This window comes from Oncorhynchus keta, chromosome 1 (genome assembly GCF_023373465.1).
Source record: "Oncorhynchus keta strain PuntledgeMale-10-30-2019 chromosome 1, Oket_V2, whole genome shotgun sequence".
NCBI lineage: Eukaryota > Metazoa > Chordata > Actinopteri > Salmoniformes > Salmonidae > Oncorhynchus > Oncorhynchus keta.
In genome coordinates, this window is record NC_068421.1 from 87,256,927 (window position 1) to 87,280,937 (window position 24,011).

Sequence of the window (24,011 nt, forward strand, 5' to 3'; positions counted from 1 at the left end):
ACTCTCTTTTTCTCTCTCCGTCTCTTTCTCTCTGTCTCTCTCTCTCCTCTTCAGTCCCTCCTAGTTTCCAGCGTCCCGGGGGGGTGGGAGATACCACCTCGACACCAGGCACTGGGGGTGATGTTAAGGATGTGGTACTAAACAACCCTATCTCTCTGTACTGTGAGACCAACGCTGTTCCCCCGCCCATACTCACCTGGTACAAAGATGGACGCCCAATGGCCTCCAACGAAAACGTGCTCATCATGCCTGGTGAGGAGAGGACCTACAGTGCTGTGAAAAAGTATTTGCCCCCTTCTTCATTTTCTCTACTTTTCCATATTTTTTATACTGAATCAAATCTTCAACCAAAATATAATATTTGATAAAGGCAACCTGAATGAACAAAAAACACAACAATTGCATACTTATTTAATGTATTTCATAAACAAGGTTATGCAACACCTCATGCACCTGTGTGAAAAAGTAATTCCACTTTACACTCAATAACTGGTTGTGCCCCCTTTTAGCTGTAATGAGTCCAACCAGACACTTCCTGTAGTTGTTGATCAGTCTCTCACGTCGCTGTGGGGGAATGTTTACCACTCTTCCATGCAGAACTGCTTTAACTCAGCAACATTTGTGGGTTTCAAGCATAAACTGCCCGTTTCATGTCCTGCCACAACATCTCAATTGTTATCAGGTCTGGACTTTGACTAAGCCATTCCAAAACTTCACATTTGTTTCTTTTTAGTCATTTTCATGGAGACTTGATTGTGTGTTTTGGAGCCAAAATTCCTCCACAGCAACGTGAGAGACAGATCAACAACTACAGGAAGTGTCTGGTTGGAGTCATTGCAGCTAAAGGTGGCACAACCAGTTATTGAGTATAAGGGGGCAATTACTTTCTCACGCAAGGGCATTGGGTGTTGCATAACTTTGTTAATTATTAAATTAAAGTATATATATTTTTTGTTATTTGTAAACTCAGGTTCCCTTTATCTAATATTAGGTTTTGGTTGAAGCTCTGATAACATTCAGTATAAAGAAATATGCACAAATAGAGAAAAGCAAAAAGGGGGCAAACACTGTGTGTGTGTGTGTGTGTTTCTCTTTGTGTGTGCGTGTGTCTCTGTGAGTTTCTCTGTGTATGCGTGCGTGCGTGCGTGTCTGTCTCTGTGAGTTTGTGTGTGTGTGTGTGTGTGTGTGTGTGTGTTTCTGTGTGTGTGTGTGTGTGTGTGTGTGCGTGCGTGTCTGTGTGTGTGTGTGCGCGTGCGCGTGTCTCTGTGAGTTTCTCTCTGTGTGTGTGTGTGTGTGTGTGTGTGTGTGTGTGTGTGTGTGTGTGTGTGTGTGTGTGTGTGTGTGTGTGTGTGTGTGTGTGTGTGTGTGTGTGTGTGTGTGCGCGTGTCTCTGTGAGTTTCTCTGTGTGTGTGTGTGTCTCTGTGAGTTTCTGTGTGTGTGTGTGTGTGTGTGTGCTGTGTGTGTGTGTCTCTGTGAGTTTCTGTGTGTGTGTGTGTGTGTGTGTGTGTGTGTGTGTGTGTGTGTGTGTGTGTGTGTGTGTGTGTGTGTGTGTGAGTGTCTGTGTGTGTGTGTGTGTGTGTGTCTCTGTGAGTTTCTGTGTGTGTGTGTGTGTGTGTGTGTGTGTGTGTGTGTGTGTGTGTCTGTGTGTGTGTATGTGTGTGTGACTCTGACTCTGACTGTAACTACCTCTTCAGGTGGGCGAGTGCTGCAGATCCCCAGGGCTCAGGCTGAGGATTCTGGGAGATATACGTGCTTGGCGGTGAACGAGGCGGGAGAGGACTCCATCCAGTATGACGTCAGAGTGCTGGGTGAGTAGAAGAGGAAAACACCACCCATCTAATCTGAGTTTACCTGGGTCAAAGTATACGTCAAATCATTTACAATACTATTTGGAATCCCAGGTACAAACTGACTGTGTGTGTGTGTTGAACCCTAGTGCCCCCCTCAATCCGCGGGGTGGACCGTGACCTACCTGAGGAGATGGTGATCCAGGTGAATAAGACCACAGTGTTGGAGTGTCAAGCGGACGGAAGTCCCACCCCTAAAATCACCTGGCTGAAGGACAGTCAGCCAATAAGCCCTAAAGGACCCCACAGACTGCTGTCCAATGGACGCTCCCTGCAGGTGACTGGACTATGCTGTAAAAAGGGCTTATTAAAATGCATTTCATTGATGGATTGATTAACGGATTGATTGAGGATTGATTCTTGGATTGATGGATTGATTTATTGATTGAAAAGCGAACGAGGTGCTATAGGGTTGGGAAAGGCTGGGGATTATATGATGGGAGGAAGCTCAGTAAGAGACTGAAGGCTCAGGCCTTAGGTACAGTCACGTCAGCTAGCTGTCTGTCTCTTCCTCAGGTGGTGAATGCCCAGGTGACAGACACAGGACACTATGTGTGTGTGGCTGATAACCTGGCGGGAAGCGCAGAGAAATCCTTCAATCTCAACGTCCATGGTGAGTCAGAACAGAGTTTTTATTGTGTTTTAATCTATGTTTTCCAGCCTCATCTCTCTGGTATCTTCATTAATATGGATGGGTGGGTGGGTGGAGGGAGGGATGGATAGGTGGGGGGGGGTGGAGGGAGGGAGGGGTAGATGGATGGAGGGGTGGAGGGAGGGAGGGAGGGAGGGAGGGGGGTAGATGGATGGAGGATGGATGGATAGGTGGGGGGGGTGGGTGGAGGGAGGGGTAGATGGATGGATAGGTGGGAGGGGTGGGTGGGTGGAGGGAGGGAGGGTTGATGGATGGATAGGTGGGGGGTGGGTGGGTGGAGGGAGGGAGGGTTGATGGATGGATAGGTGGGGGGGGTGGGGGGGTGGAGGGAGGGAGGGGTAGGTGTGGGGATGGTTTATGGATGGATAGGTGGGGGGTGGGTGGGTGGAGGGAGGGAGGGAGGGAGGGGGGGGTAGGTGTGAGGATGGATGGATAGGTGGGGGGTGGGTGTGTGGAGGGAGGGAGGGAGGGTTGATGGATGGATAGGTGGGGGGGTGGGGGGTGGAGGGAGGGAAGGGTTGGTGTGGGGATGGTTTATGGATGGATAGGTGGGGGGTGGGTGGGTGGAGGGAGGGAGGGGTAGGTGTGGGGATTGATGGATGGATAGGTGGGGGGTGGGTGGAGGGAGGGAGGGGTAGGTGTGGGGATGGATGGATGGATGGGGGGGTTGGTGGAGGGAGGGAGGGGTAGGTGTGGGGATTGATGGATGGATAGGTGGGGGGGTGGGTGGAGGGAGGGAGGGGTAGGTGTGGGGATGGATGGATGGATGGGAGGGTTGATGGATGGATAGGTGGGGGGTGGGTGGAGGGAGGGAGGGGTAGATGGAGGGAGGGTGTGGGGATGGATGTATGGATTGATTGATTGATTGATATATTGATAGCCAGGTTGTCTGTTTTCTCTCTCCTCCAGTCCCCCCCACCATAGTGGGAGCTAGCCCAGAGAATGTGACGGTGGTGGTGAATAACTTTGTGTCTCTGACTTGTGAGGCTACTGGGTTCCCCCCTCCCTCTCTGAGCTGGGTCAAAGACAGGAGTCCTGTACAGGCCAATACCAACGCACTCATCATGCCAGGTAACACATACGCATTTTAAATAATTTATTTGAATCCACAAATCACATTACAAATCACATTGGTTGCGCAACATCTAATGGGGATCCTAATAAAATACCAAATTACAGTCGAGAAGGATTCAAACATTACAAAACACACGGATATCCGGACACTTTTGTAGAAAGCACCTTCTTCTCCAGACAGCTAGGCTAGCTGCTTTGCCTTCGTCCTACGCAGGCCTGCAATTCTAAAGGCCTACGTACTGTCAGCCTATGTTCATGGCTGAGTCTTCCAAATATCAGCACTACAAATTTGCCCTGATAACCAAGGCTGTTCAGGAGTGACACGGGGCTGGTATTTAAATAACTTGGCAGCAACAAAAATTCAAAAGAGTAGCCCACCTCCTACATAAGCCCTTCCCCCCGACCTCCCCCCACCTCCTAAATAAATCAAATCAAATCAAATCAAATTTTATTTATATAGCCCTTCGTACATCAGCTGATATCTCAAAGTGCTGTACAGAAACCCAGCCTAAAACCCCAAACAGCAAGCAATGCAGATGTAGAAGCATGGTGGCTAGGAAAAACTCCCTAGAAAGGCCAAAACCTAGGAAGAAACCTAGAGAGGAACCAGGCTATGTGGGGTGGCCAGTCCTCTTCTGGCTGTGCCGGGTGGAGATTATAACAGAACATGGCCAAGATGTTCAAATGTTCATAAATGACCAGCATGGTCAAATAATAACAAGGCAGAACAGTTGAAACTGGAGCAGCAGCACAGTCAGGTGGACTGGGGACAGCAAGGAGTCATCATGTCAGGTCGTCCTGGGGCACGGTCCTTGGGCTCAGGTTCTCCGAGAGAGAGAAAGAAAGAGAAAATTAGAGAGAGCATATGTGGGGTGGCCAGTCCTCATCTGGCTGTGCCGGGTGGAGATTATAACAGAACATGGTCTGCTAAATGATTAAATGTAAATCAAATGTTCATAAATGACCAGCATGATCAAATAATAGTAAGGCACAACAGTTGAAACTGGAGCAGCAGCATGGCCAGGTGGACTGGGGACAGCAAGGAGTCATCATGTCAGGTAGTCCTGGGGCATGGTCCTAGGGCTCAGGTCAGTTGAAACTGGAGCAGCAGCATGGCCAGGTGGACTGGGGACAGCAAGGAGTCATCATGTCAGGTAGTCCTGGGGCATGGTCCTAGGGCTCAGGTCCTCCGAGAGAGAGAAAGAAAGAAGGAGAGAATTAGAGAACGCACACTTAGATTCACACAGGACACCGAATAGGACAGGAGAAGTACTCCAGATATAACAAACTGACCCTAGCCCCCCGACACAAACTACTGCAGCATAAATACTGGAGGCTGAGACATAAATAAGCCCCTCCCCTGGCCTCCTTCCACCTCCTAAATAAGCCACTCCCCTGGCCTCCCCCACCTCCTAAATAAGCCCCTACCCCCGGCCTCCCCCACCTCCTAAATAAGCCCCTCCCCCCGGCCTCCCCTCCTAAATAAGTCAAAAGACCTCTCAACACACCTCTGGAGGGAAAATGTTTTTTGCAGATTTTTGAATATTCACATGAAAATCTGTCACAAATTGAATGGAAACCTAGCTAATAATAACAATAAAAATAATCAAGTCAATCAAGTTTATCCCCCCCAATCCCTTCCTCTCTCTCTCCCCAATCTCTTCGTCTCTCTCTCTCCAATCCCTTCCTCTCTCTCTCCAGGTGGACGCACCCTGCAGATTCTGAGGGCTAAAATGTCTGACGGGGGGATGTACAGCTGTGTAGCCATGAACCCTGCTGGAGAGGCCAGGAAACTCCTCCACCTCACTGTGTTTGGTCAGTACCTGCAACAACACTACTGGACTGCTCTTTCACCCCTTGTGTCTCCTTCTCATATCCTTCTTCCTTCTCCTGTCTTCCATATACGGCTCCTGTCCACTCTATTACAAAAATATTACTCTCACCCCTGCCTCTCCCCTGGCTCTCCCCAGTCCCTCCCAGTATCAGAGACAGCAGTGGGGACTCTCCTGTGGTGGTGAGTGTGCGTGTGGGCAACTCAGTGACTCTGGAGTGTGAGTCCAACGCTGTGCCCCCTCCCACCATCACCTGGTACAAGAACGGTCGGATGGTGACAGAGTCTGCCAACCTCCGCATCCTGGCACAGGGACAGATGCTGGAGCTGAAGGGTGCAGAGGTGAGAGACACAGAGGGGAGGTCTGAACCTATCGATAGGGGTGGGGTTAGGGGAAGGGAAGCGATGCGATGTGATTGGATGGGGTTAGTCCTCTTTGTGACTTTTCTATTGAAAGTTGTTATACTGATCCATCCCCTGTCCGTCCTCTGTGTTCCTAGGTGTCTGACACTGGCCAGTACGTCTGCAAGGCCACCAACGTGGCCGGACAGGTGGACAAGAACTTCCACCTCAACATCTACGGTAAAAATCATATTCTAGAAACTCAGACTTGAAACACTCAAAAAATCTCATTCTGATCACTGAGGATAAAAACGAGGAGATGGAGAAGAGAAACATATCTGAGTCTTTTAGTCAAACTGACCTAACTGTAAATCTCTGTTCCTTCATGCCCAGTGCCCCCCAATATAGACGGTCCAGTGGAGGAGAAGATAGTGGAGACCATCAGCAACCCTGTCACCTTTGCCTGTGACGCCACGGGCATCCCCCCTCCCAGCCTCATTTGGCTCAAGAACGGTCGGACCATAGGTAAGCTGCACCCACAGTCATATAACTAATTATTGTCTTATTTACTATCTCAAACTTCCATTGTCCTCCCAAGGTTGACTGGAAAGTAGTACAGTGACAGTATTATTTTCTCAGAGAACTCAGAGTCTCTGGAGTTGCACATCCTGTCTGGAGGGAGCAAGCTGCAGATCGCCCGCTCCCAGCTCTCAGACTCTGGCACCTACACCTGTATGGCTTCCAACGTGGAGGGCAAGGCTCGAAAGAGTTACCACCTCACCATACAAGGTACATTATTATTGAGGTTACTCTTCAAGTTACTCTGATATCTCCATAAAAATATACAGTACAATGTTCAGTAAAAATGAATTTAACCTGGACAGAATATATATGCCAGTGGAGGCTGCTGAGAGGAGGACGGCTCATAATAATGACTGGAACCGAGCAAATGGTACCATTTGATACCATTCCTCTGATTCCGCTCCAGCCATTACCACGAGCCCGTCGTCCCCAATTTAGGTGCCAACAACCCCCTGTGATATATATACACTACCATTCAAAATTTTTGAAAAAAATTAAGTTTGTCCTTGTTTTTGTCCATTAAATTAACATCAAATTGATCAGAAAAACAGTGTAGACCTTGTCAATGTTGTAAATTACTATTGTAGCTGGAAACGGGTTATTTTTTGAATGAAATATCTACATAAGTGTACAGAGCCATGCCAATGTTGTGTTAGCTAATCCAATCATTTTATAAAGGCTAATTGATCATTAGAAAACCCTTCTGCAATTATGTTAGCACAGCTGAAAACAGTTGGCATCTGAGAAACAGATGCCTCACATGTCCTCAACTGGCAGCTTCATTAAATGGTACCCGCAAACACCAGTCTCAACGTCAACATTGAAGAGGCGATCTTAACCCATCTTAATATTGAATTTTTATTGGCCAGTCTGAGATATGGCTTTTTCTTTGCGGGTACTACTTAATGAAGCTGCCAGTTGAGGACATGTGAGGTGTCTGTTTCTCAAACTAGACACTCTAATGTACTTGTCCTCTTGCTCAGTTGTGCACCGGGGCCTCCCGCTCTTCTTTCTATTCTGGTAGCTGTGCCTACTTTGAAGAATCTAAAATAAAATAAAACATTTTGATTCGTTTAACACTTTCTTGGTTACTACATGATTCCATATTTATTTTACGTTTATTTAACTAGGCAAGTCAGTTAAGAACAAATTCTTATTTTCAACGACGGCCTAGGAACAGTGGGTTAACTGCCTGTTCAGGGGCAGAACGACAGATTGGTACCTTGTCAGCTCGGGGATTTCAACTTGCATCCCTTCGGTTACTTGTCCAAAGCTCTAACCAATAGGCTACCCTGCAGCTCCATATGTGTTATTTCATAGTTTTGGTGTCTTCACTATTATTCTACAATGACGAAAATAGTAAAAATAAAGAAAAACCCTTGAATGAGTAGGTGTATCCAAACTTTTGACTGGTACTGGATATATACTAGTTTGTTCTGAATGAACAATGATCTGATTGGCTGTGCCTTGATTAGCTGTGCTCTGTGTTAGTCCCTGATCTGATTGGCTGTGCTCTCTCTCAGTCCCTCCCAGCATCTCAGGATCGGAGATGCCCAGTGAGGTGGGGGTGCTGCTGAATGACAGCATCCAGCTGGTGTGTCTCTCTCAGGGAACCCCGCCCCCCTCCATCCAGTGGCTGAAGGATGGAAAGGCCCTCAAGGCAGGATCCAGGGGACTCAGGTACACATCAACCCCCTGCCCCGAACCCCTAGCTCCTAGCTCCTAACCCCTAGCTCCTTGCTCCTAGCCCCTAACGCCTAGCCCCTAACCCCTATCTCCTAGCTCCTAGCCCCTAACCCCTAGCTCCTAGCCACTAACCCCTATCGCCTCACCCCTAACCCCTAGCTCCTAGCCCCTAACCCCTAGCTCCTAGCCCCTAACTCCTAACTCCTAGCTCCTAGCCCCTAACCCCTATCTCCTAGCCACTTAGGATATCTGAGAGGTATGGATAGGTCTATCAACATGGCTAAAATTGGACGTAGCCTACCTAAGGAAAGGTGGAGCTTCTCTGAGATTGAAAGGATCTGGACAGAGGAACTGGGATGACGTCCATGGGGTTTCTGATGTGTCTCTATATTAATATTAATGCTTTGTTTGCATCCTCATTCTATCCAGGATCAGTCTAGATGGCAGCACTCTGACTGTGTCTGGAGCTCACACCTCTGACAGTGGGAAGTACACCTGTGTAGCCACCAACAAGGCTGGAGAAGAGGACCGGATATTCAACCTCAATGTCTATGGTGAGTTTAACTCTCTCTCAGCCCATCTCTTCCATGCATGTATTCCTTGCTTTGTGAATGAAGAGTTTTTCTCTCTCTCTCCCTCCTTTCTTCTTTCCATCTTCTGTCCTCTTTCGTTTGTGTGTGTGTGTGCGTGCGTGCGTGTGTGTGTGTGTGTCCATAGTGCCTCCTGTGATCAAGGGGAACAGTGATACGGCTGTGGTTTTTACCACCGTTCTAGACAGCTCCATCAACATAGAGTGTGTTGCCGTGGGTTACCCTCCACCTCAGCTCAACTGGCTGAAGAACGGACTGCCTCTCCCTGTCTCCTCACAGATACGCCTGCTCTCTGGCGGACAGGTGCTCAGGTAGGTCTGGGGTTGAGTGGTTATATATCGGATTCTGTATGGAATGTACTCTGTCTTTCAATGTACATATATAAAGGAAAGAGAAATGTATTTAAAACTGTTACATGAATACTGATTTATTCTGTATACTGTTTCTAATTGTTGTACTGTATGTCACACAGTAGCTTGACCTTTTACTGCAGTGGGCTAAATCACGGTCACACAGTAGCTTGACTTTTTAATGCAGTGGGCTAAATCAGGGTCACACAGTAGCTTGACTTTTTAATGCAGTGGGCTAAATCAGGGTCACACAGTAGTTTGACCTTTTACTGCAGTGGGCTAAATCAGGGTCACACAGTAGTTTGATCTTTTATTGCAGTGGGCTAAATCAGGGTCACACAGTAGTTTGACCTTTTATTGCAGTGGGCTAAATCAGGGTCACACAGAGTGTTTCTTAAACAAATCTACTTAGAAACAAAAGTATACACTTCACACACATATTTATGTACTTTAAAAAAAGAAGACACCTGTACCATGTCAGATATAGAGATGAAATGTATTACATTTTGTGTTTGCAACCCAATACTACACTATATATACTGTCTCTGTCAGGATTAATGTGTTGTTCCATTCTGCCTCTGTCAGGATTAATGTGTTGTTCCATTCTGCCTCATCAGGATTAATGTGTTGTTCCATTCTGCCTCATCAGGATTAATGTGTTGTTCCATTCTGCCTCATCAGGATTAATGTGTTGTTCCATTCTGCCTCATCAGGATTAATGTGTTGTTCCATTCTGCCTCATCAGGATTAATGTGTCGTTCCATTCTGCCTCATCAGGATTAATGTGTTGTTCCATTCTGCCTCAGTCAGGATTAATGTGTTGTTCCATTCTGCCTCATCAGGATTAATGTGTTGTTCCATTCTGCCTCATCAGGATTAATGTGTTGTTCCATTCTGCCTCATCAGGATTAATGTGTTGTTCCATTCTGCCTCATCAGGATTAATGTGTTGTTCCATTCTGCCTCATCAGGATTAATGTGTTGTTCCATTCTGCCTCTGTCAGGATTAATGTGTTGTTCCATTCTGCCTCATCAGGATTAATGTGTTGTTCCATTCTGCCTCATCAGGATTAATGTGTTGTTCCATTCTGCCTCATCAGGATTAATGTGTTGTTCCATTCTGCCTCATCAGGATTAATGTGTTGTTCCATTCTGCCTCATCAGGATTAATGTGTTGTTCCATTCTGCCTCATCAGGATTAATGTGTTGTTCCATTCTGCCTCATCAGGATTAATGTGTTGTTCCATTCTGCCTCATCAGGATTAATGTGTTGTTCCATTCTGTCTCTGTCAGGATTAATGTGTTGTTCCATTCTGCCTCATCAGGATTAATGTGTTGTTCCATTCTGCCTCATCAGGATTAATGTGTTGTTCCATTCTGCCTCAGTCAGGATTAATGTGTTGTTCCATTCTGCCTCTGTCAGGATTAATGTGTTGTTCCATTCTGCCTCATCAGGATTAATGTGTTGTTCCATTCTGCCTCATCAGGATTAATGTGTTATTCCATTCTGCCTCTGTCAGGATTAATGTGTTGTTCCATTCTGCCTCTGTCAGGATTAATGTGTTGTTCCATTCTGCCTCATCAGGATTAATGTGTTGTTCCATTCTGCCTCTGTCAGGATTAATGTGTTGTTCCATTCTGCCTCATCAGGATTAATGTGTTGTTCCATTCTGCCTCATCAGGATTAATGTGTTGTTCCATTCTGCCTCTGTCAGGATTAATGTGTTGTTCCATTCTGCCTCTGTCAGGATTAATGTGTTGTTCCATTCTGCCTCATCAGGATTAATGTGTTGTTCCATTCTGCCTCTGTCAGGATTAATGTGTTGTTCCATTCTGCCTCATCAGGATTAATGTGTTGTTCCATTCTGCCTCATCAGGATTAATGTGTTGTTCCATTCTGCCTCTGTCAGGATTAATGTGTTGTTCCATTCTGCCTCATCAGGATTAATGTGTTGTTCCATTCTGTCTCTGTCAGGATTAATGTGTTGTTCCATTCTGCCTCTGTCAGGATTAATGTGTTGTTCCATTCTGCCTCTGTCAGGATTGCGAGGGCTCAAGTCTCAGACGGCGGCACCTTTACCTGTGTGGCATCCAACAGGGCTGGTGTGGACAACAGGCACTACAACCTACAGGTTCACGGTGAGTTCAACACAATACGTTAATAGCAGTATACAACATATCACAATAACCCCCCCCAACTCCAAAACCCTCACTAACCCAATACGGTCCTGCTTTTGCAATATATGACCTTGTCATGGGGCCCAGCTGCTAGATGAGTTAGATAAACACTGTGATGTTATCTGCCCTTGCAGTTCCTCCCAGTCTGGACGGGGTGGGGAGTAAGGAGGATGTGACGGTGGTGAGAGGGAACCTGGCCTCCCTACTATGTATAGCTGATGGAACTCCAAGCCCCTCCATGTCCTGGATGAGAGAGGGGGAGGCCCTGGTCCCTGGACCCCACGTCAAGCTGCTCAATGTGGGCACCACGGTACAGATCATCCAGGCCAGGGTGGAGGATACGGGACGCTACACCTGTGTGGCAAGAAACAGCGCTGGCCAAGCCAGCCGACACTTCCACCTCAAAGTACTGGGTGAGTGGGAGTACATGTACAGTAGCAGTTAATCGTTTGGACACACCTACTCACACCTACTCACTCACTCAAGGGTTTTTCTTTATTTTTACTATTTTCTACATTGTAGAATAATAGTGAAGACACATATGGAATCATGTAGTAAGTAACCTGTCGCGCCCTGACCATAGAGAGCTTTTTATTCTCTATGTTGGTTAGGTCGGGATGAGACTAGGGTGGGTCATCTAGGTAATTATATTTCTATGTTGGCCTGGTATGGTCCCCAATTAGAGGCAGCTGTTTACCGTTGCCTCTGATTGGGGATCATATTTAGGCAGCCATTTCCCCTTTGTGCTTTGTGGGATCTTGTTTTTGTGTGTAGTGTTTATGAGTACTGCATTTTCTTCACGTTTGGGTTGTTGGTTTATTGTTTTGTTTTGCTTTGAGTTTCACACAGTAATAAAGATGTGGAACCCAGATCACGCTGCGCTTTGGTCCACTTATTATGACGATCGTGACATAAACAAAAACGTGTTAAAAAATATGTTTTATATTTGAGATTCTTCAAAGTAGCCACCCTTTGCCTTGATGACAGCTTTGCACACTCTTGGCATTCTCTCAACCAGCTTCATGAGGTGGTCACCTGGAATGCATTTAAATTAACAGGTGTGCCTTGTTAAAAGTTCATTTGTGGAATTTCTTTCCTACTTACTGTATTTGAGCCAATCAGTTGTGCTGTGACACTGTAGGGGTGGTATAGGGGTGGTATACACTGTAGGGGTGGTATACAGAAGATAGCCCTATTTGGTAAAAGACCAAGTCCATATTATGGAAAGAACATCTCAAATAAGCAAAGAGAAACAACAGTTCATCATTACTTTAAGACAATGAAGGTCAGTCAATATGGAAAATTTCAAGAAATTAAAGTGCAGTCGCAAAAACCATCAAGCACTATGATGAAACTGGCTCTCATGAGGACCGCCACAGGAAAAGAGGACCCAGAGGTAATTAACGTTAACTGCACCTCAGATTGCAGCCCAAATAAATGCTTCACAGAGTTCAAGAAACACATCTCAACATCAACTGTTCAGAGGAGACTGTGTTGATCAGGCCTTCATGGTCGAATTGCTGCAAAGAAACCACTACTAAAGGACACCAATAAGAAGAAGAGACTTGCTTGGGCCAAGAAACGGGAGCAATGGACAATAGACTGGTGGAAATCTGTCTTTTGATCTGATGATTCCAAATTTGAGATTTTTGGTTCCAACCGCCGTGTCTTTGTGAGATACAGAGTAGGTGACTGGATGATCTCCTGTATGTGTGGTTCCCACCGTGAAGCATGGAGGAGGAGGTATGATGGTGTAGGGGTGCTTTGATGGTGAAACTGTGATTTATTTAGAATTCAAGGCACTCTTAACCAGCATGGCTACCACAGCATTCTGCAGCGATACGCCATCCCATCTGGTTTGCACTTAGTGGGACTATCATTTTCAACAGGACAATAACCCAACACACCTCCAGGCTGTCAGGGCTATTTGACCAAGAAGGAGAGTGATGGAGTGTGGCATCAGATGTCCTGGCCTCCACAATCCCCCGACCTCAACCCAATTGAGATGGTTTGGGATGAGTTAGACCGCAGAGTGAAGGAAAAGCAGCCGACAAGTGCTCAGCATATGTTGGAACTCGAGAGGATGCCAAAAGTGTGCAAAGCTGTCATCAAGGCAAATGGTGGCTACTTTGAAGAATTTCAAATATAACATATATTTTGATTTGTTTAACACTTTTTTGGTTACTAAAAGATTCCGTATGTGTAATTTCATGGTGTTGATGTCTTCACTATTATTCTACAATGTAGAAAATAGTAAAAATAAAGAAAAACCCTTGAATGAGTAGGTGTCCAAACTTTTGACTGGTACTGCATGTGTCTATGTCTGTATATATGTACTGTCTGTCTGTCTGTCTGTCTGTCTGTCTGTCTGTCTGTCTGTCTGTCTGTCTGTCTGTCTGTCTGTCTGTCTGTCTGTCTGTCTGTCTGTCTGTCTGTCTGTCTGTCTGTCTGTCTGTCTGTCTGTCTGTCTGTCTGTCTGTCTGTCTGTCTGTCTGTCTGTCTGTCTTTAAGAAAGACAGATGACCCCACTCAGTATGTAGTGCAACCACAGAAATGTTTTGGCTCCAATAGACTTCATCAGGTAACACATCTTAAAGACAGGCAGACAGACAGACACACACAAACAAACAGGCAGGCAGACAGTCAGACAGATATACACACACAGACAGACAAACAATAGGCAGGCAGACATACACACACTGACAGGCAGACAGAGCAGACAGACACACAGACAGACAGACAGACAGACAGACAGACAGACAGACAGACAGACAGACAGACAGACAGACAGACAGACAGACAGACAGACAGACAGACAGACAGACAGACAGAGTGTTTGAGAGAGCGTCTGCTAAACGACTAAAATGTAAAATGCCTCTCTCAGACCCCCCTCGTATCAACGGTTCAGGCGTGGCAGCGGAGGTGTCGGTGGTAGTGAACCATGTTCTGGAGCTGCTGTGTGAAGCCACAGGTATCCCCACCCCCACCCTCACCTGGATGAAGGACGGACGGCCGCTCCCCCAGACAGACAGCCTGCGCGTCCTCAGAGGAGGGGAGGTGCTCAGGATCTCCTCCCCACAGGTGAGAGGGAGGGACAGAGATGGACCTAATAAGCCCAGAAGGGACTCATTGAGCTCCATCCCTCATGTTTAGGAGTAGTGAGGTTAGTGAGGTTTTTTCCAATATCAATTTTGTCTTATTTCACGCATAACTTCTCTTTCACCCCCCAGCTGGAGGACACAGGGAGGTACACCTGTCTGGCCAACAGTCCTGCAGGAGACGACGATAAAGACTTCCTGGTCCGCGTGCATGGTGGGTAATGAAGTTATATCGTGTATGTGACCTGACCAGGGCATACTACTGGAGTTGTTGCTTTTTAATGTAACATGTTATTTCATGTTCTAACTGTTTTGTGGTGATGATATCTTCCCAGTTCCCCCTAACATCGCTGGGGAGAGCACGCCACAGAATGTGTCAGTGCTGCAGAACAGACAGGTGACTCTGGAGTGCAAGTCAGACGCTGTCCCTCCCCCAGCACTCACATGGCTCAAAGACGGCAAGCCACTCCAGGTAAATAACACACCTGTCCTGTGTGTGTGTGTGTGTGTGTGTGTGTGTGTGTGTGTGTGTGTGTGTGTGTGTGTGTGTGTGTGTGTGTGTGTGTGTGTGTGTGTGTGCGTGAACATGTGTGTGTGCTTGTGTACAGACACAGGCCTGATGTCCCTCCCCTCTCTCCGTAGGCCTCCCCTCGTGTGCGTATACTGTCCAATGCGCGTTACCTCCAGATCAACATGGCTGAGCTGGGGGATGGAGCTCAGTACACCTGTGTAGCCAGCAACATTGCTGGCAAGACCACACGACAGTTCAATCTGGCTGTTAATGGTACAGAACTCAGAGAGAGTCAGAGACAATGACACCATTATCCTATTGAATATGGCTGGTCCTGTGCTTAGAGCCTCTAAAGAATAGTAGTGGGACCTAAGATGTGTGTGTGTGTTTTCAGTTGCTCCCACCATAGCAGAGGGCCCTCTGACTGTAGCCGTCCACATAGACCAGCCTGTGGTGTTGGAGTGTATTGTGAGTGGAGTGCCCGCCCCCCGCGTCACCTGGAGGAAACATGGAGCCATTCTGGCAGGAACCAACCCCAGGTCAGACCACGTCGCACACTGATGAAGTCGTTACCTTTTATATGAAGTGTTGAATGCTGTTGTTTTGGGAAATCAGCGTCCAGTTTTCAAACTACCCTGTTTATAATATGCTATACGCAGGATTTGTGTCAGACACTCAACATTGAAGATACATGGCAAAAATGCAAGTTTTAAGACTTGGATATGATATTTACAATGAGACATTATCCTAAATGCGTGTCCACACTCCTGTCCTGCACAGGTACATGTTTGCTGAGGATGGCTCGCTCCACGTCCCCTCAGCCCAGGTGACTGATACAGGAAGGTATCTGTGTATGGCCACCAACCAGGCTGGGACACAACGCAAGAGAGTCGACCTGCAAGTCCACGGTGAGAAGAGGGCTGAGCCTCTCACACACATATACACACACACACACACACATTTAATGAATGAATTTCAAGCATATCCATTGTGTTCTAGTTCCCCCCTCTATCTCCCGCGGTCCCACCAACATAACCGTGACAGTGAACGTTCAGACTACCCTCTCCTGCGAGGCTACGGGCATCCCCAAGCCCACGGTCAGCTGGACCAAGAACGGTCAAACACTCAACACAGACCACAACCAGAATATGTACAGGTTGAAACAAGTTTTTTCCTCTCTCTCTGTTTCTTACTTCTTGTTGCTCCCGTCTCATAACACTCTGAGATCAGTTCTTAGACTGACAGAAAGTTCTCAGAACCCCAAAACATGGTCTGAAGCTTCCATTCCCTCTCTGTTGTCTCCAGGTTATTGTCGTCAGGTTCTCTGGTGGTCATAGCCCCCACAGTGGAGGACACAGCTGAGTATGAGTGTGTGGTGTCTAACGAGGCCGGAGAGGAGGCCAGAGCCATACAGCTCACTGTCCAGGGTGAGTACTTACAGTACGGGAGACCATCTGAACACAGATGGATTGTTAATCAACTAATTAATCAACTAATAGGACACAGGTGTAAACAATACAGACAGACACAAACGAAAAGGAAAACATGGATTGGTGGCAGCTAGTAGGCCGGCAACGACGACCGCCGAGCACCGCCTGAACAGGGAGAGGAGCCGAAGTCGTGACATTGATTTTATTTACATGTTTTTTAAATGTTGGCTTGAATGTCACTTGAATGTTGATTTCAATGGTTCTGATTGATTCCTTATCAGTATTTTCAAGCTGACTTCCTAAATGGACATCTTCAATTGCACTGAAGTCCAGTTTGGTAAAAGCAGTCTCTTCCTCTGCAGTTCCTCCCTCCATAGCGGATGAAGCCACAGAGCTGGTGGTGAGCAGACTGTCCCCACTGGTGATTGGCTGTACTGCGTCAGGAGTCCCAGAGCCCATGCTGCACTGGAGTAAAGATGGGATGAAACTCCCCGAGGAGGGGAACGGTTACAGCATCCTGTCCTCAGGTTAGACTGTTCATTATTATAGATATTACTGCTGGGTGTTGAGAGGAGGAGAAGGATCACAACATCCTGGTTAGACTGTTATAACTACTGGGAGCTGGGTTCTGTTATAACTACTGGGAGCTGGGTTCTGTTATAACTACTGGGAGCTGGGTTCTGTTATTACTACTGGGAGCTGGGTTCTGTTATAACTACTGGGAGCTGGGTTCTGTTATAACTACTGGGAGCTGGGTTCTGTTATAACTACTGGGAGCTGGGTTCTGTTATAACTACTGGGAGATGGGTTCTGTTATTACCACTGGGAGCTGGGTTCTGTTATTACTACTGGGAGCTGGGTTCTGTTATTACTACTGGGAGCTGGGTTCTGTTATAACTACTGGGAGCTGGGTTCTGTTATTACTACTGGGAGCTGGGTTCTGTTATTACCACTGGGAGCTGGGTTCTGTTATTACTACTGGGAGATGGGTTCTGTTATTACTACTGGGAGCTGGGTTCTGTTATTACTACTGGGAGCTGGGTTCTGTTATTACTACTGGGAGCTGGGTTCTGTTATTACTACTGGGAGCTGGGTTCTGTTATTACTACTGGGAGCTGGGTTCTGTTATTACCACTGGGAGCTGGGTTCTGTTATTACTACTGGGAGCTGGGTTCTGTTATAACTACTGGGAGCTGGGTTCTGTTATTACCACTGGGAGCTGGGTTCTGTTATTACTACTGGGAGCTGGGTTCTGTTATAACTACTGGGAGCTGGGTTCTGTTATTACTACTGGGAGCTGGGTTCTGTTATTACCACTGGGAGCTGGGTTCTGTTATTACTACTGGGAGCTGGGTTCTGTTATTACCACTGGGAGCTGGGTTCTGTTATTACTACTGGGAGCTGGGTTCTGTTATTACTACTGGGAGCTGGGTTCTGTTATTACCACTGGGAGCTGGGTTCTGTTATAACTACTGGGAGCTGGGTTCTGTTATTACCACTGGGAGCTGGGTTCTGTTATTACTACTGGGAGCTGGGTTCTGTTATTACTACTGGGAGCTGGGTTCTGTTATTACCACTGGGAGCTGGGTTCTGTTATTACTACTGGGAGCTGGGTTGTGTTATTACTACTGGGAGCTGGGTTCTGTTATTACCACTGGGAGCTGGGTTCTGTTATTACTACTGGGAGCTGGGTTCTGTTATTACTACTGGGAGCTGGGTTCTGTTATTACCACTGGGAGCTGGGTTGTGTTATAACTACTGGGAGCTGGGTTCTGTTATTACCACTGGGAGCTGGGTTCTGTTATTACTACTGGGAGCTGGGTTCTGTTATTACTACTGGGAGCTGGGTTCTGTTATTACTACTGGGAGCTGGGTTCTGTTATAGAGGTGGGAGCTGGGTTCTGTTAACTACTGGCATCCTACTTCCTATATACCACTGGGAGCTGGGTTTTTATTACTAGGGAGCTGGGTTCTGACATAACTAATCAGAGCTGGGTTCTTTATCTACCACGTGGGAGCTGGGTTCTAAAGTCCCAGTTGGAGCTACTTCTGAATTCATAACTACAGTGGCCACACTGGGTTCTTTATTACCACTGTGTTATGTATTACTCTTCTGGGAGCTGGGTTGTGATATTACTACTGGGAGCTGGGATCTGTCATTACCACTGGGAGCTGGGTTCTGTTATTCCTGTGGGTGGCCAAGACTACTGGGAGCTGGGTTCATCGCCATGTCCAGCTCACTGTAGCAGGGTAAGGTTATGACTGTCACCGAGCTCACCAAGACTTTTTAGAGATGTATTTGTTTTTTTCTGACACATAGCTGGGAACTGTTATTGTTTCTGGGAGCTGGGTCCTCTTTCATTCCACTTTCATCTGGGTTCTGTCTATTACTACTGGAAGCTGTCTCTCCCTGTCTATCTACTCTCTCTCTTTCTGGGTTCCCTGTCTACCACTGTCTCTGGGTTCTGTCTCTTACTACTGGGATCTGGGTTCTGTCTATTACTACTGGGAGCTGGGTTCCCTGTCTATTACCACTGGGAGCTGTCTCTCCCTGTTATAACTCTGTCTCTTTCTGTCTATTACCACTATCTGGGTTCTGTCTATTACTACTGGGAGCTGGGTTCTCCCTGTCTTACTACTGTCTCTGGGTTCTGTCTATAACTACTGGGATCTCTTCTGTCTATTACTACTGGGAGCTGGTTCTGTCTATCTCTGTCTCTTTCTGTCCCAAAATGGCATCCTATCTTCTGTATAATGCTCTATTTTTGTCTCAGGGCCCATAGGCTATCATCTCAGACGTCTCTCTTTCTGTCTCTCCCTGTCTCTCCCAGTCTATCTCTCTCTCTGAATTCTGTCTCTCAGTGTCTCTCTCTGTCTCTTTCTGACCACTGTGTTATCTCTCTGTCTATCTCTTCTTTCTGTCTCTCCATGTCTATCTGTCCACTCTTTCTGTCTCTCCCGTCTCTGAACTGTCACTTTCTGTCTATTCCTGTATCTCTCTGAACTATCAGGCTCTTTCTGTCCTCCCATGTCTATCTCACTGTACAGGGTAAGGACATGATGTCACCGAGTTCACCAAGACTTTTTAGAGATGTATTTGTTTTTTTTCTGACACATAGCTATGGAACACACAAAGTTATTGTTTCTGTGGTTGTTCCTCTTTCATTCTCTTTCATCTCTCTCTGTCTATCTCTCTCTTTCTGTCTCTCCCTGTCTATCTCTCTCTCTCTTTCTGTCTCTCCCTGTCTCTCTCTGTCTCTTTCTGTCTCTCTCTCTCTATCTCTCTGTCTATCTCTCTCTTTCTGTCTCTCCCTGTCTATCTCTCTCTCTCTTTCTGTCTCTCCCTGTCTATCTCTCTCTCTCTTTCTGTCTCTCCCTGTCTCTCTCTGTCTCTTTCTGTCTCTCTCTCTCTATCTCTCTCTATCTCTCTGTCTATCTCTCTCTTTCTGTCTCTCCCTGTCTATCTCTCTCTCTCTTTCTGTCTCTCCCTGTCTATCTCTCTGTCTCTTTCTGTCTCTCTCTCTCTATCTCTCTGTCTATCTCTCTGTCTATCTCTCTCTGTCTCTCTCTCGCTCTGTCTCTGTCTCACTCTGTCTCTCTCTGTCTCGCTCTGTCTCTCTTTGCCTCGCTCTGTCTCTTTCTGTCTCTCCCTGTCTATCTCTCTGTCTCTTTCTGTCTCTCTCTCTCTATCTCTCTGTCTATCTCTCTGTCTATCTCTCTCTGTCTCTCTCTCTGTCTCTCTCGCTCTGTCTCTGTCTCACTCTTTCTCTCTCTCTCTCGCTCTCTCTCAATTCAATTCAAGGGCTTTATTGGCATGGGAAACATGTGTTAACATTGCCAAAGCAAGTGAGGTAGATAATATATATAGTGAATATATAAAGTGAAAAACAACACAAATTAACAGTAAACATTACACATACAGAAGTTTCAAAACAATAAAGACATTACAAATGTCATATTATATATATACAGTGTATTAACAATGTACAAATGGTTGAAGGACACAAGATAAAATAAATAAGCATAAATATGGGTTGTATTTACAATGTTGTTTGTTCTTCACTGGTTGCCCTTTTCTCTCTCTCTCTCTCACTCTTTCTCTCTCTCTCTCGCTCTCTCTCTCGCTCTCTCTCGCTCTCTCTCGCTCTCTGCCTTGCTCCCTCTTTCTCTCTCTCTCTCTCTCTCTCTCTCTCTCTCTCTCTCTCTCTCTCTCTCTCTCTCTCTCTCTCTCTCTCTCTCTCTCTCTCTCTCTCTCCCTCTCTCCAGAGGTGCCAGTGATCCAGGTCCACCCCTCCACTATGGATGTGATCGTTAACAACCCCATCACCCTCCCCTGCAGAGCTACTGGCTCCCCACTTCCCACCATCACCTGGCAGAAAGAGGGCATCAACATCCCCAGCACCGGTAGGCTGGCAACACTCTCTGCCTGCCTGTCTGCCTGCCTGCCTGTCTGCCTGCCTGTCTGCCTGCCTGCCTGTCTGCCTGCCTGCCTGCCTGCCTGCCTGCCTGCCTGTCTGCCTGCCTGCGTCCTAGTTTGACCTTGTCTGTTTTTATATTGTTGTAAACCCTGGTTCTCTCCTCGTCCCACTAGAAGGTGTCTTCACCGTGCTGCCTAACGGTGGGCTGCAGATCTCCAGAGCTGCTGTGGTAGACTCAGGAACATATATGTGTGTGGCCCAGAACCCTGCTGGCACCGCTCTGGGCAAGACCAAACTCAGAGTACAAGGTGGGCCCAAAACTATCATCACTTTACTATTCTCATGTTCACCTTCATTTCTGTCTTTCTTCTTAATTCCTTTTCCTACAGTGTTATACACTGAGTGTATAAAACATTATGAACTCCTGCTCTTTCCATGACAGACTGACCAGGTGAATCCAGGTGAAGGCTATGATCCCTTATTGACGTCACTTCTTCACATCCCTTATTAAATCCACTTCTATCACTGTAGATGAAGGGGAGGAGACAGGTTAAAGAATGATTTTTAAGCCTTGAGACAATTGAGACATGGATTGTGAGTGTGGGCCATTCAGAGGGTAAATGGGCAAGACAAAAGATGTAAGTGCCTTTGAACAGGGTGTGGTAGTAGATACCAGGCACACTGGTTTGTGTCAAGAACTGCAACGCTAGTGGGTTTTTCATGCTCAACAGTTTCCTATGTGTATCATGAATGGTCCACCACCCAAAGGACATCCAGCTAACTTGGCACAACTGTGGGAAGCATTGGAGTCAACATGGGCCAACATCCCTGTGGAACCCTTTCAACACCTTGTAGAGTCCATGACCTGATGAATTGAGGCTGTTGAGGGCAAAAGGGGGTGCAAGTCAATACCAGGAAGGTGTTCTTCATGTTTTCTACACTCAGTGTATGTCATACAGTGCTGTGAAAAAGTATTTGCCCACTTTCTAATTTTCTCTACCTCCGCTTATTTTAACTCAAATCTAATATTTGATAAAGGCAACCTGAGTGAACAAAAAACACAACAATTACATACTTATTTAATGTATTTCATAAACAAGGTTATGCAACACCTCATGCACCTGTGTGAAAAAGTAATTCCCCCTTACACTCAGTAACTGGTTGTGCCCCCTTTTAGCTGTAATGACTCCAACCAGACACTTCCTGTAGTTGTTGATCAGTCTCTCACGTCGCTGTGGGGGAATGTTTACCACTCTTCCATGCAGAACTGCTTTAACTCAGCCACATTTGTGGGCTTCAAGCATAAACTGCCCATTTCATGTCCTGCCACAACATCTCAATTGTTATCAGGTCTGGACTTTGACTAAGCCATTCCAAAACTTCAAATTTGTTTCTTTTTAGTCATTTTCATGTAGACTTGATTGTGTGTTTTGGATTATTGTCTTGCTGCATGACCCAGCTACTCTTCAGCTCCAGCTCACAGATGGATGGCCTGCCATTCTCCTGTAGAATTATCTGATACAGAACAGAATTAATGTTTTTTCCTATTAGGGCAAGTCATCCAGGTCCTGAGGCAGCAAAGCATCCCCAAACCATCACACCGCCACCACTATGCTTGACCATTGGTATGAGGTTCTTACTGTGGAATGCAGTGTTATGTTTCTGCCAGGCATAATGGGACCCATGTCGTCCAAAAATGTTTTTTTTTTTACTCATCTGTCCATAGAGCATTCTCCGAAGAGTCTTGATCATCCAAGTGCTTTATGGCAAACTTGAGTCAACCTTTTGGATGAGATGGGTCCCATTATGTCTGGCGAAAACCAAACACTGCATTCCACAGTATACGTATCTCCATACGCAGCAATATCCCCTCCTACCTTTAACCTCCATGCCTCCTTCCCCTAGTCCCTCCAGTGATCAGCTCCCAGACCCAGAGTTACCTGGTTACCCTGGACTCCTCTGTCACCATGCTGTGCCAAGCTGAAGGCTCTCCCTCACCCTCCATGGCCTGGCATAAAGACGGGCAGCCTCTCAGCGAGTCTGTGCGCAAGCGGGTCCTGAGCTCGGGGTCTCTGCAGATAGCATTCGCCCAGCCCGGGGACACGGGTCGATACACCTGCACCGCAGCTAACGCAGCTGGCACCAGCAGTCTGGAGATGAGCCTAACTGTACAGAGTGAGTCATCATGCTAGGAATGATGGGACTGGCCATTCACTAGTGATATACGCTGAGAAGATCTTTCATTAGATTCCCACGCGAAAGCCTTAGCTTTAGCTCTAGCTCAGCGGTCTAACGCAGTAAAAAAAAAAGTAGATTTTGTTATTTTTGTCCAGTTCCTGTGCAAAATGTAATATGGGAAAATCTCCCCTCATTCTCTCCCTTCTTCCAGTCCCTCCCTCTATCCGTAGAGGGGAGTCGGAGGTGTCTGTGGTGGAGAACAGCCAGGCCCAGATAGCGTGCGTGGCAGAGGGGGTCCCCCAGCCCACCCTGTCCTGGGAGAAGGAGGGGACCCCCTTGAGCGACACCTCTGGAGAGTACACCATCCTGCCTTCTGGGGAGCTGGTCATCGACATCGCTCAGGTAAGGGATCATAGTAGATGACCAAGGCTTAGGAGTTACATAATTGATGGAAGAGCGTAAAGATCAGAATTGTCAACTAACTTCTGAACAAATTCAGTCTCTCTCTCTCTCTCTCTCCCTCGCCCCCTTCCTTCCCCTCCCCAGCCTGATGATGAGGGCAGCTACACCTGTGTGGCCACTAACACGGTAGGTCAGGACAGCCAGACGATCAGTTTGACCGTCCACACCCAGCCTGCCTTCACTGAGCTGCTGGCAGACATGGCCCTCAACAAGGGAGAGCGCCTAGTAATGGCCTGTGGGGTCACCGGCATCCCCCCTCCTAAAATCACCTGGGCTTTCAACAACATCATCATCCCAGGTATGCCCCGCCCCTCTCACCATCCCCCACTCTGCTTAGTAAGAAGAGAAACTGCCAACTCTTTCTGTACATTAAATATTTGCCATATATATTTTGGACTTATAATTGACATTCAGTCTGCTATTCTTGTAGTTTTTCCTATGTACCAATATTTCCTACTGGATCTGTTGATAATATTTAAGGGTGGCATCTCTCTCTCTAATCTGTCCCTGTAGCTCACTATGACCATGTGAATGGACATAGTGAGCTGGTCATTGAGCGGGTTACCAAAGACAACTCGGGAACCTACTCCTGTATTGCTGAGAACCGTGTGGGAACCATCAAGTCCCTGGGCTTTGTCTACGTCAAAGGTGTGACATCCCTTCCTGTTTCCAAATATGGCCCTCCTGTGTCAGTACTGGGCCTAATTAGCCCACAGTTTACCATGTCGGTCAAAATGTTGTATTTGTATCAAGAGCTTTATTAAAAGACTACTGTTTGTGGGC

At 46.8% G+C, this 24,011-nt stretch overlaps 1 protein-coding gene across 1 annotated transcript in view; it reads left to right on the top strand.

Annotated features, from left to right (window-relative positions):
• Positions 1–24,011, top strand: part of hmcn1 (hemicentin 1) — a 253,969-nt gene that overhangs the window by 197,986 nt on the left and 31,972 nt on the right. Inside the window, exons 53-82 of the mRNA XM_052523937.1 lie at positions 55–252; positions 1,695–1,808; positions 1,937–2,124; positions 2,364–2,460; positions 3,409–3,570; positions 5,275–5,388; positions 5,544–5,746; positions 5,905–5,986; positions 6,140–6,271; positions 6,386–6,535; positions 7,852–8,008; positions 8,444–8,568; positions 8,732–8,915; positions 10,995–11,092; positions 11,266–11,544; positions 14,016–14,212; positions 14,362–14,443; positions 14,565–14,701; positions 14,872–15,013; positions 15,135–15,279; positions 15,521–15,648; positions 15,740–15,896; positions 16,046–16,167; positions 16,533–16,697; positions 20,437–20,574; positions 20,762–20,896; positions 22,494–22,763; positions 22,978–23,168; positions 23,313–23,526; positions 23,742–23,876. Coding sequence (XP_052379897.1) covers positions 55–252; positions 1,695–1,808; positions 1,937–2,124; positions 2,364–2,460; positions 3,409–3,570; positions 5,275–5,388; positions 5,544–5,746; positions 5,905–5,986; positions 6,140–6,271; positions 6,386–6,535; positions 7,852–8,008; positions 8,444–8,568; positions 8,732–8,915; positions 10,995–11,092; positions 11,266–11,544; positions 14,016–14,212; positions 14,362–14,443; positions 14,565–14,701; positions 14,872–15,013; positions 15,135–15,279; positions 15,521–15,648; positions 15,740–15,896; positions 16,046–16,167; positions 16,533–16,697; positions 20,437–20,574; positions 20,762–20,896; positions 22,494–22,763; positions 22,978–23,168; positions 23,313–23,526; positions 23,742–23,876 — 4,641 coding nt within the window. The remainder of the gene's footprint in view (positions 1–54; positions 253–1,694; positions 1,809–1,936; positions 2,125–2,363; positions 2,461–3,408; positions 3,571–5,274; positions 5,389–5,543; positions 5,747–5,904; positions 5,987–6,139; positions 6,272–6,385; positions 6,536–7,851; positions 8,009–8,443; positions 8,569–8,731; positions 8,916–10,994; positions 11,093–11,265; positions 11,545–14,015; positions 14,213–14,361; positions 14,444–14,564; positions 14,702–14,871; positions 15,014–15,134; positions 15,280–15,520; positions 15,649–15,739; positions 15,897–16,045; positions 16,168–16,532; positions 16,698–20,436; positions 20,575–20,761; positions 20,897–22,493; positions 22,764–22,977; positions 23,169–23,312; positions 23,527–23,741; positions 23,877–24,011) is intronic.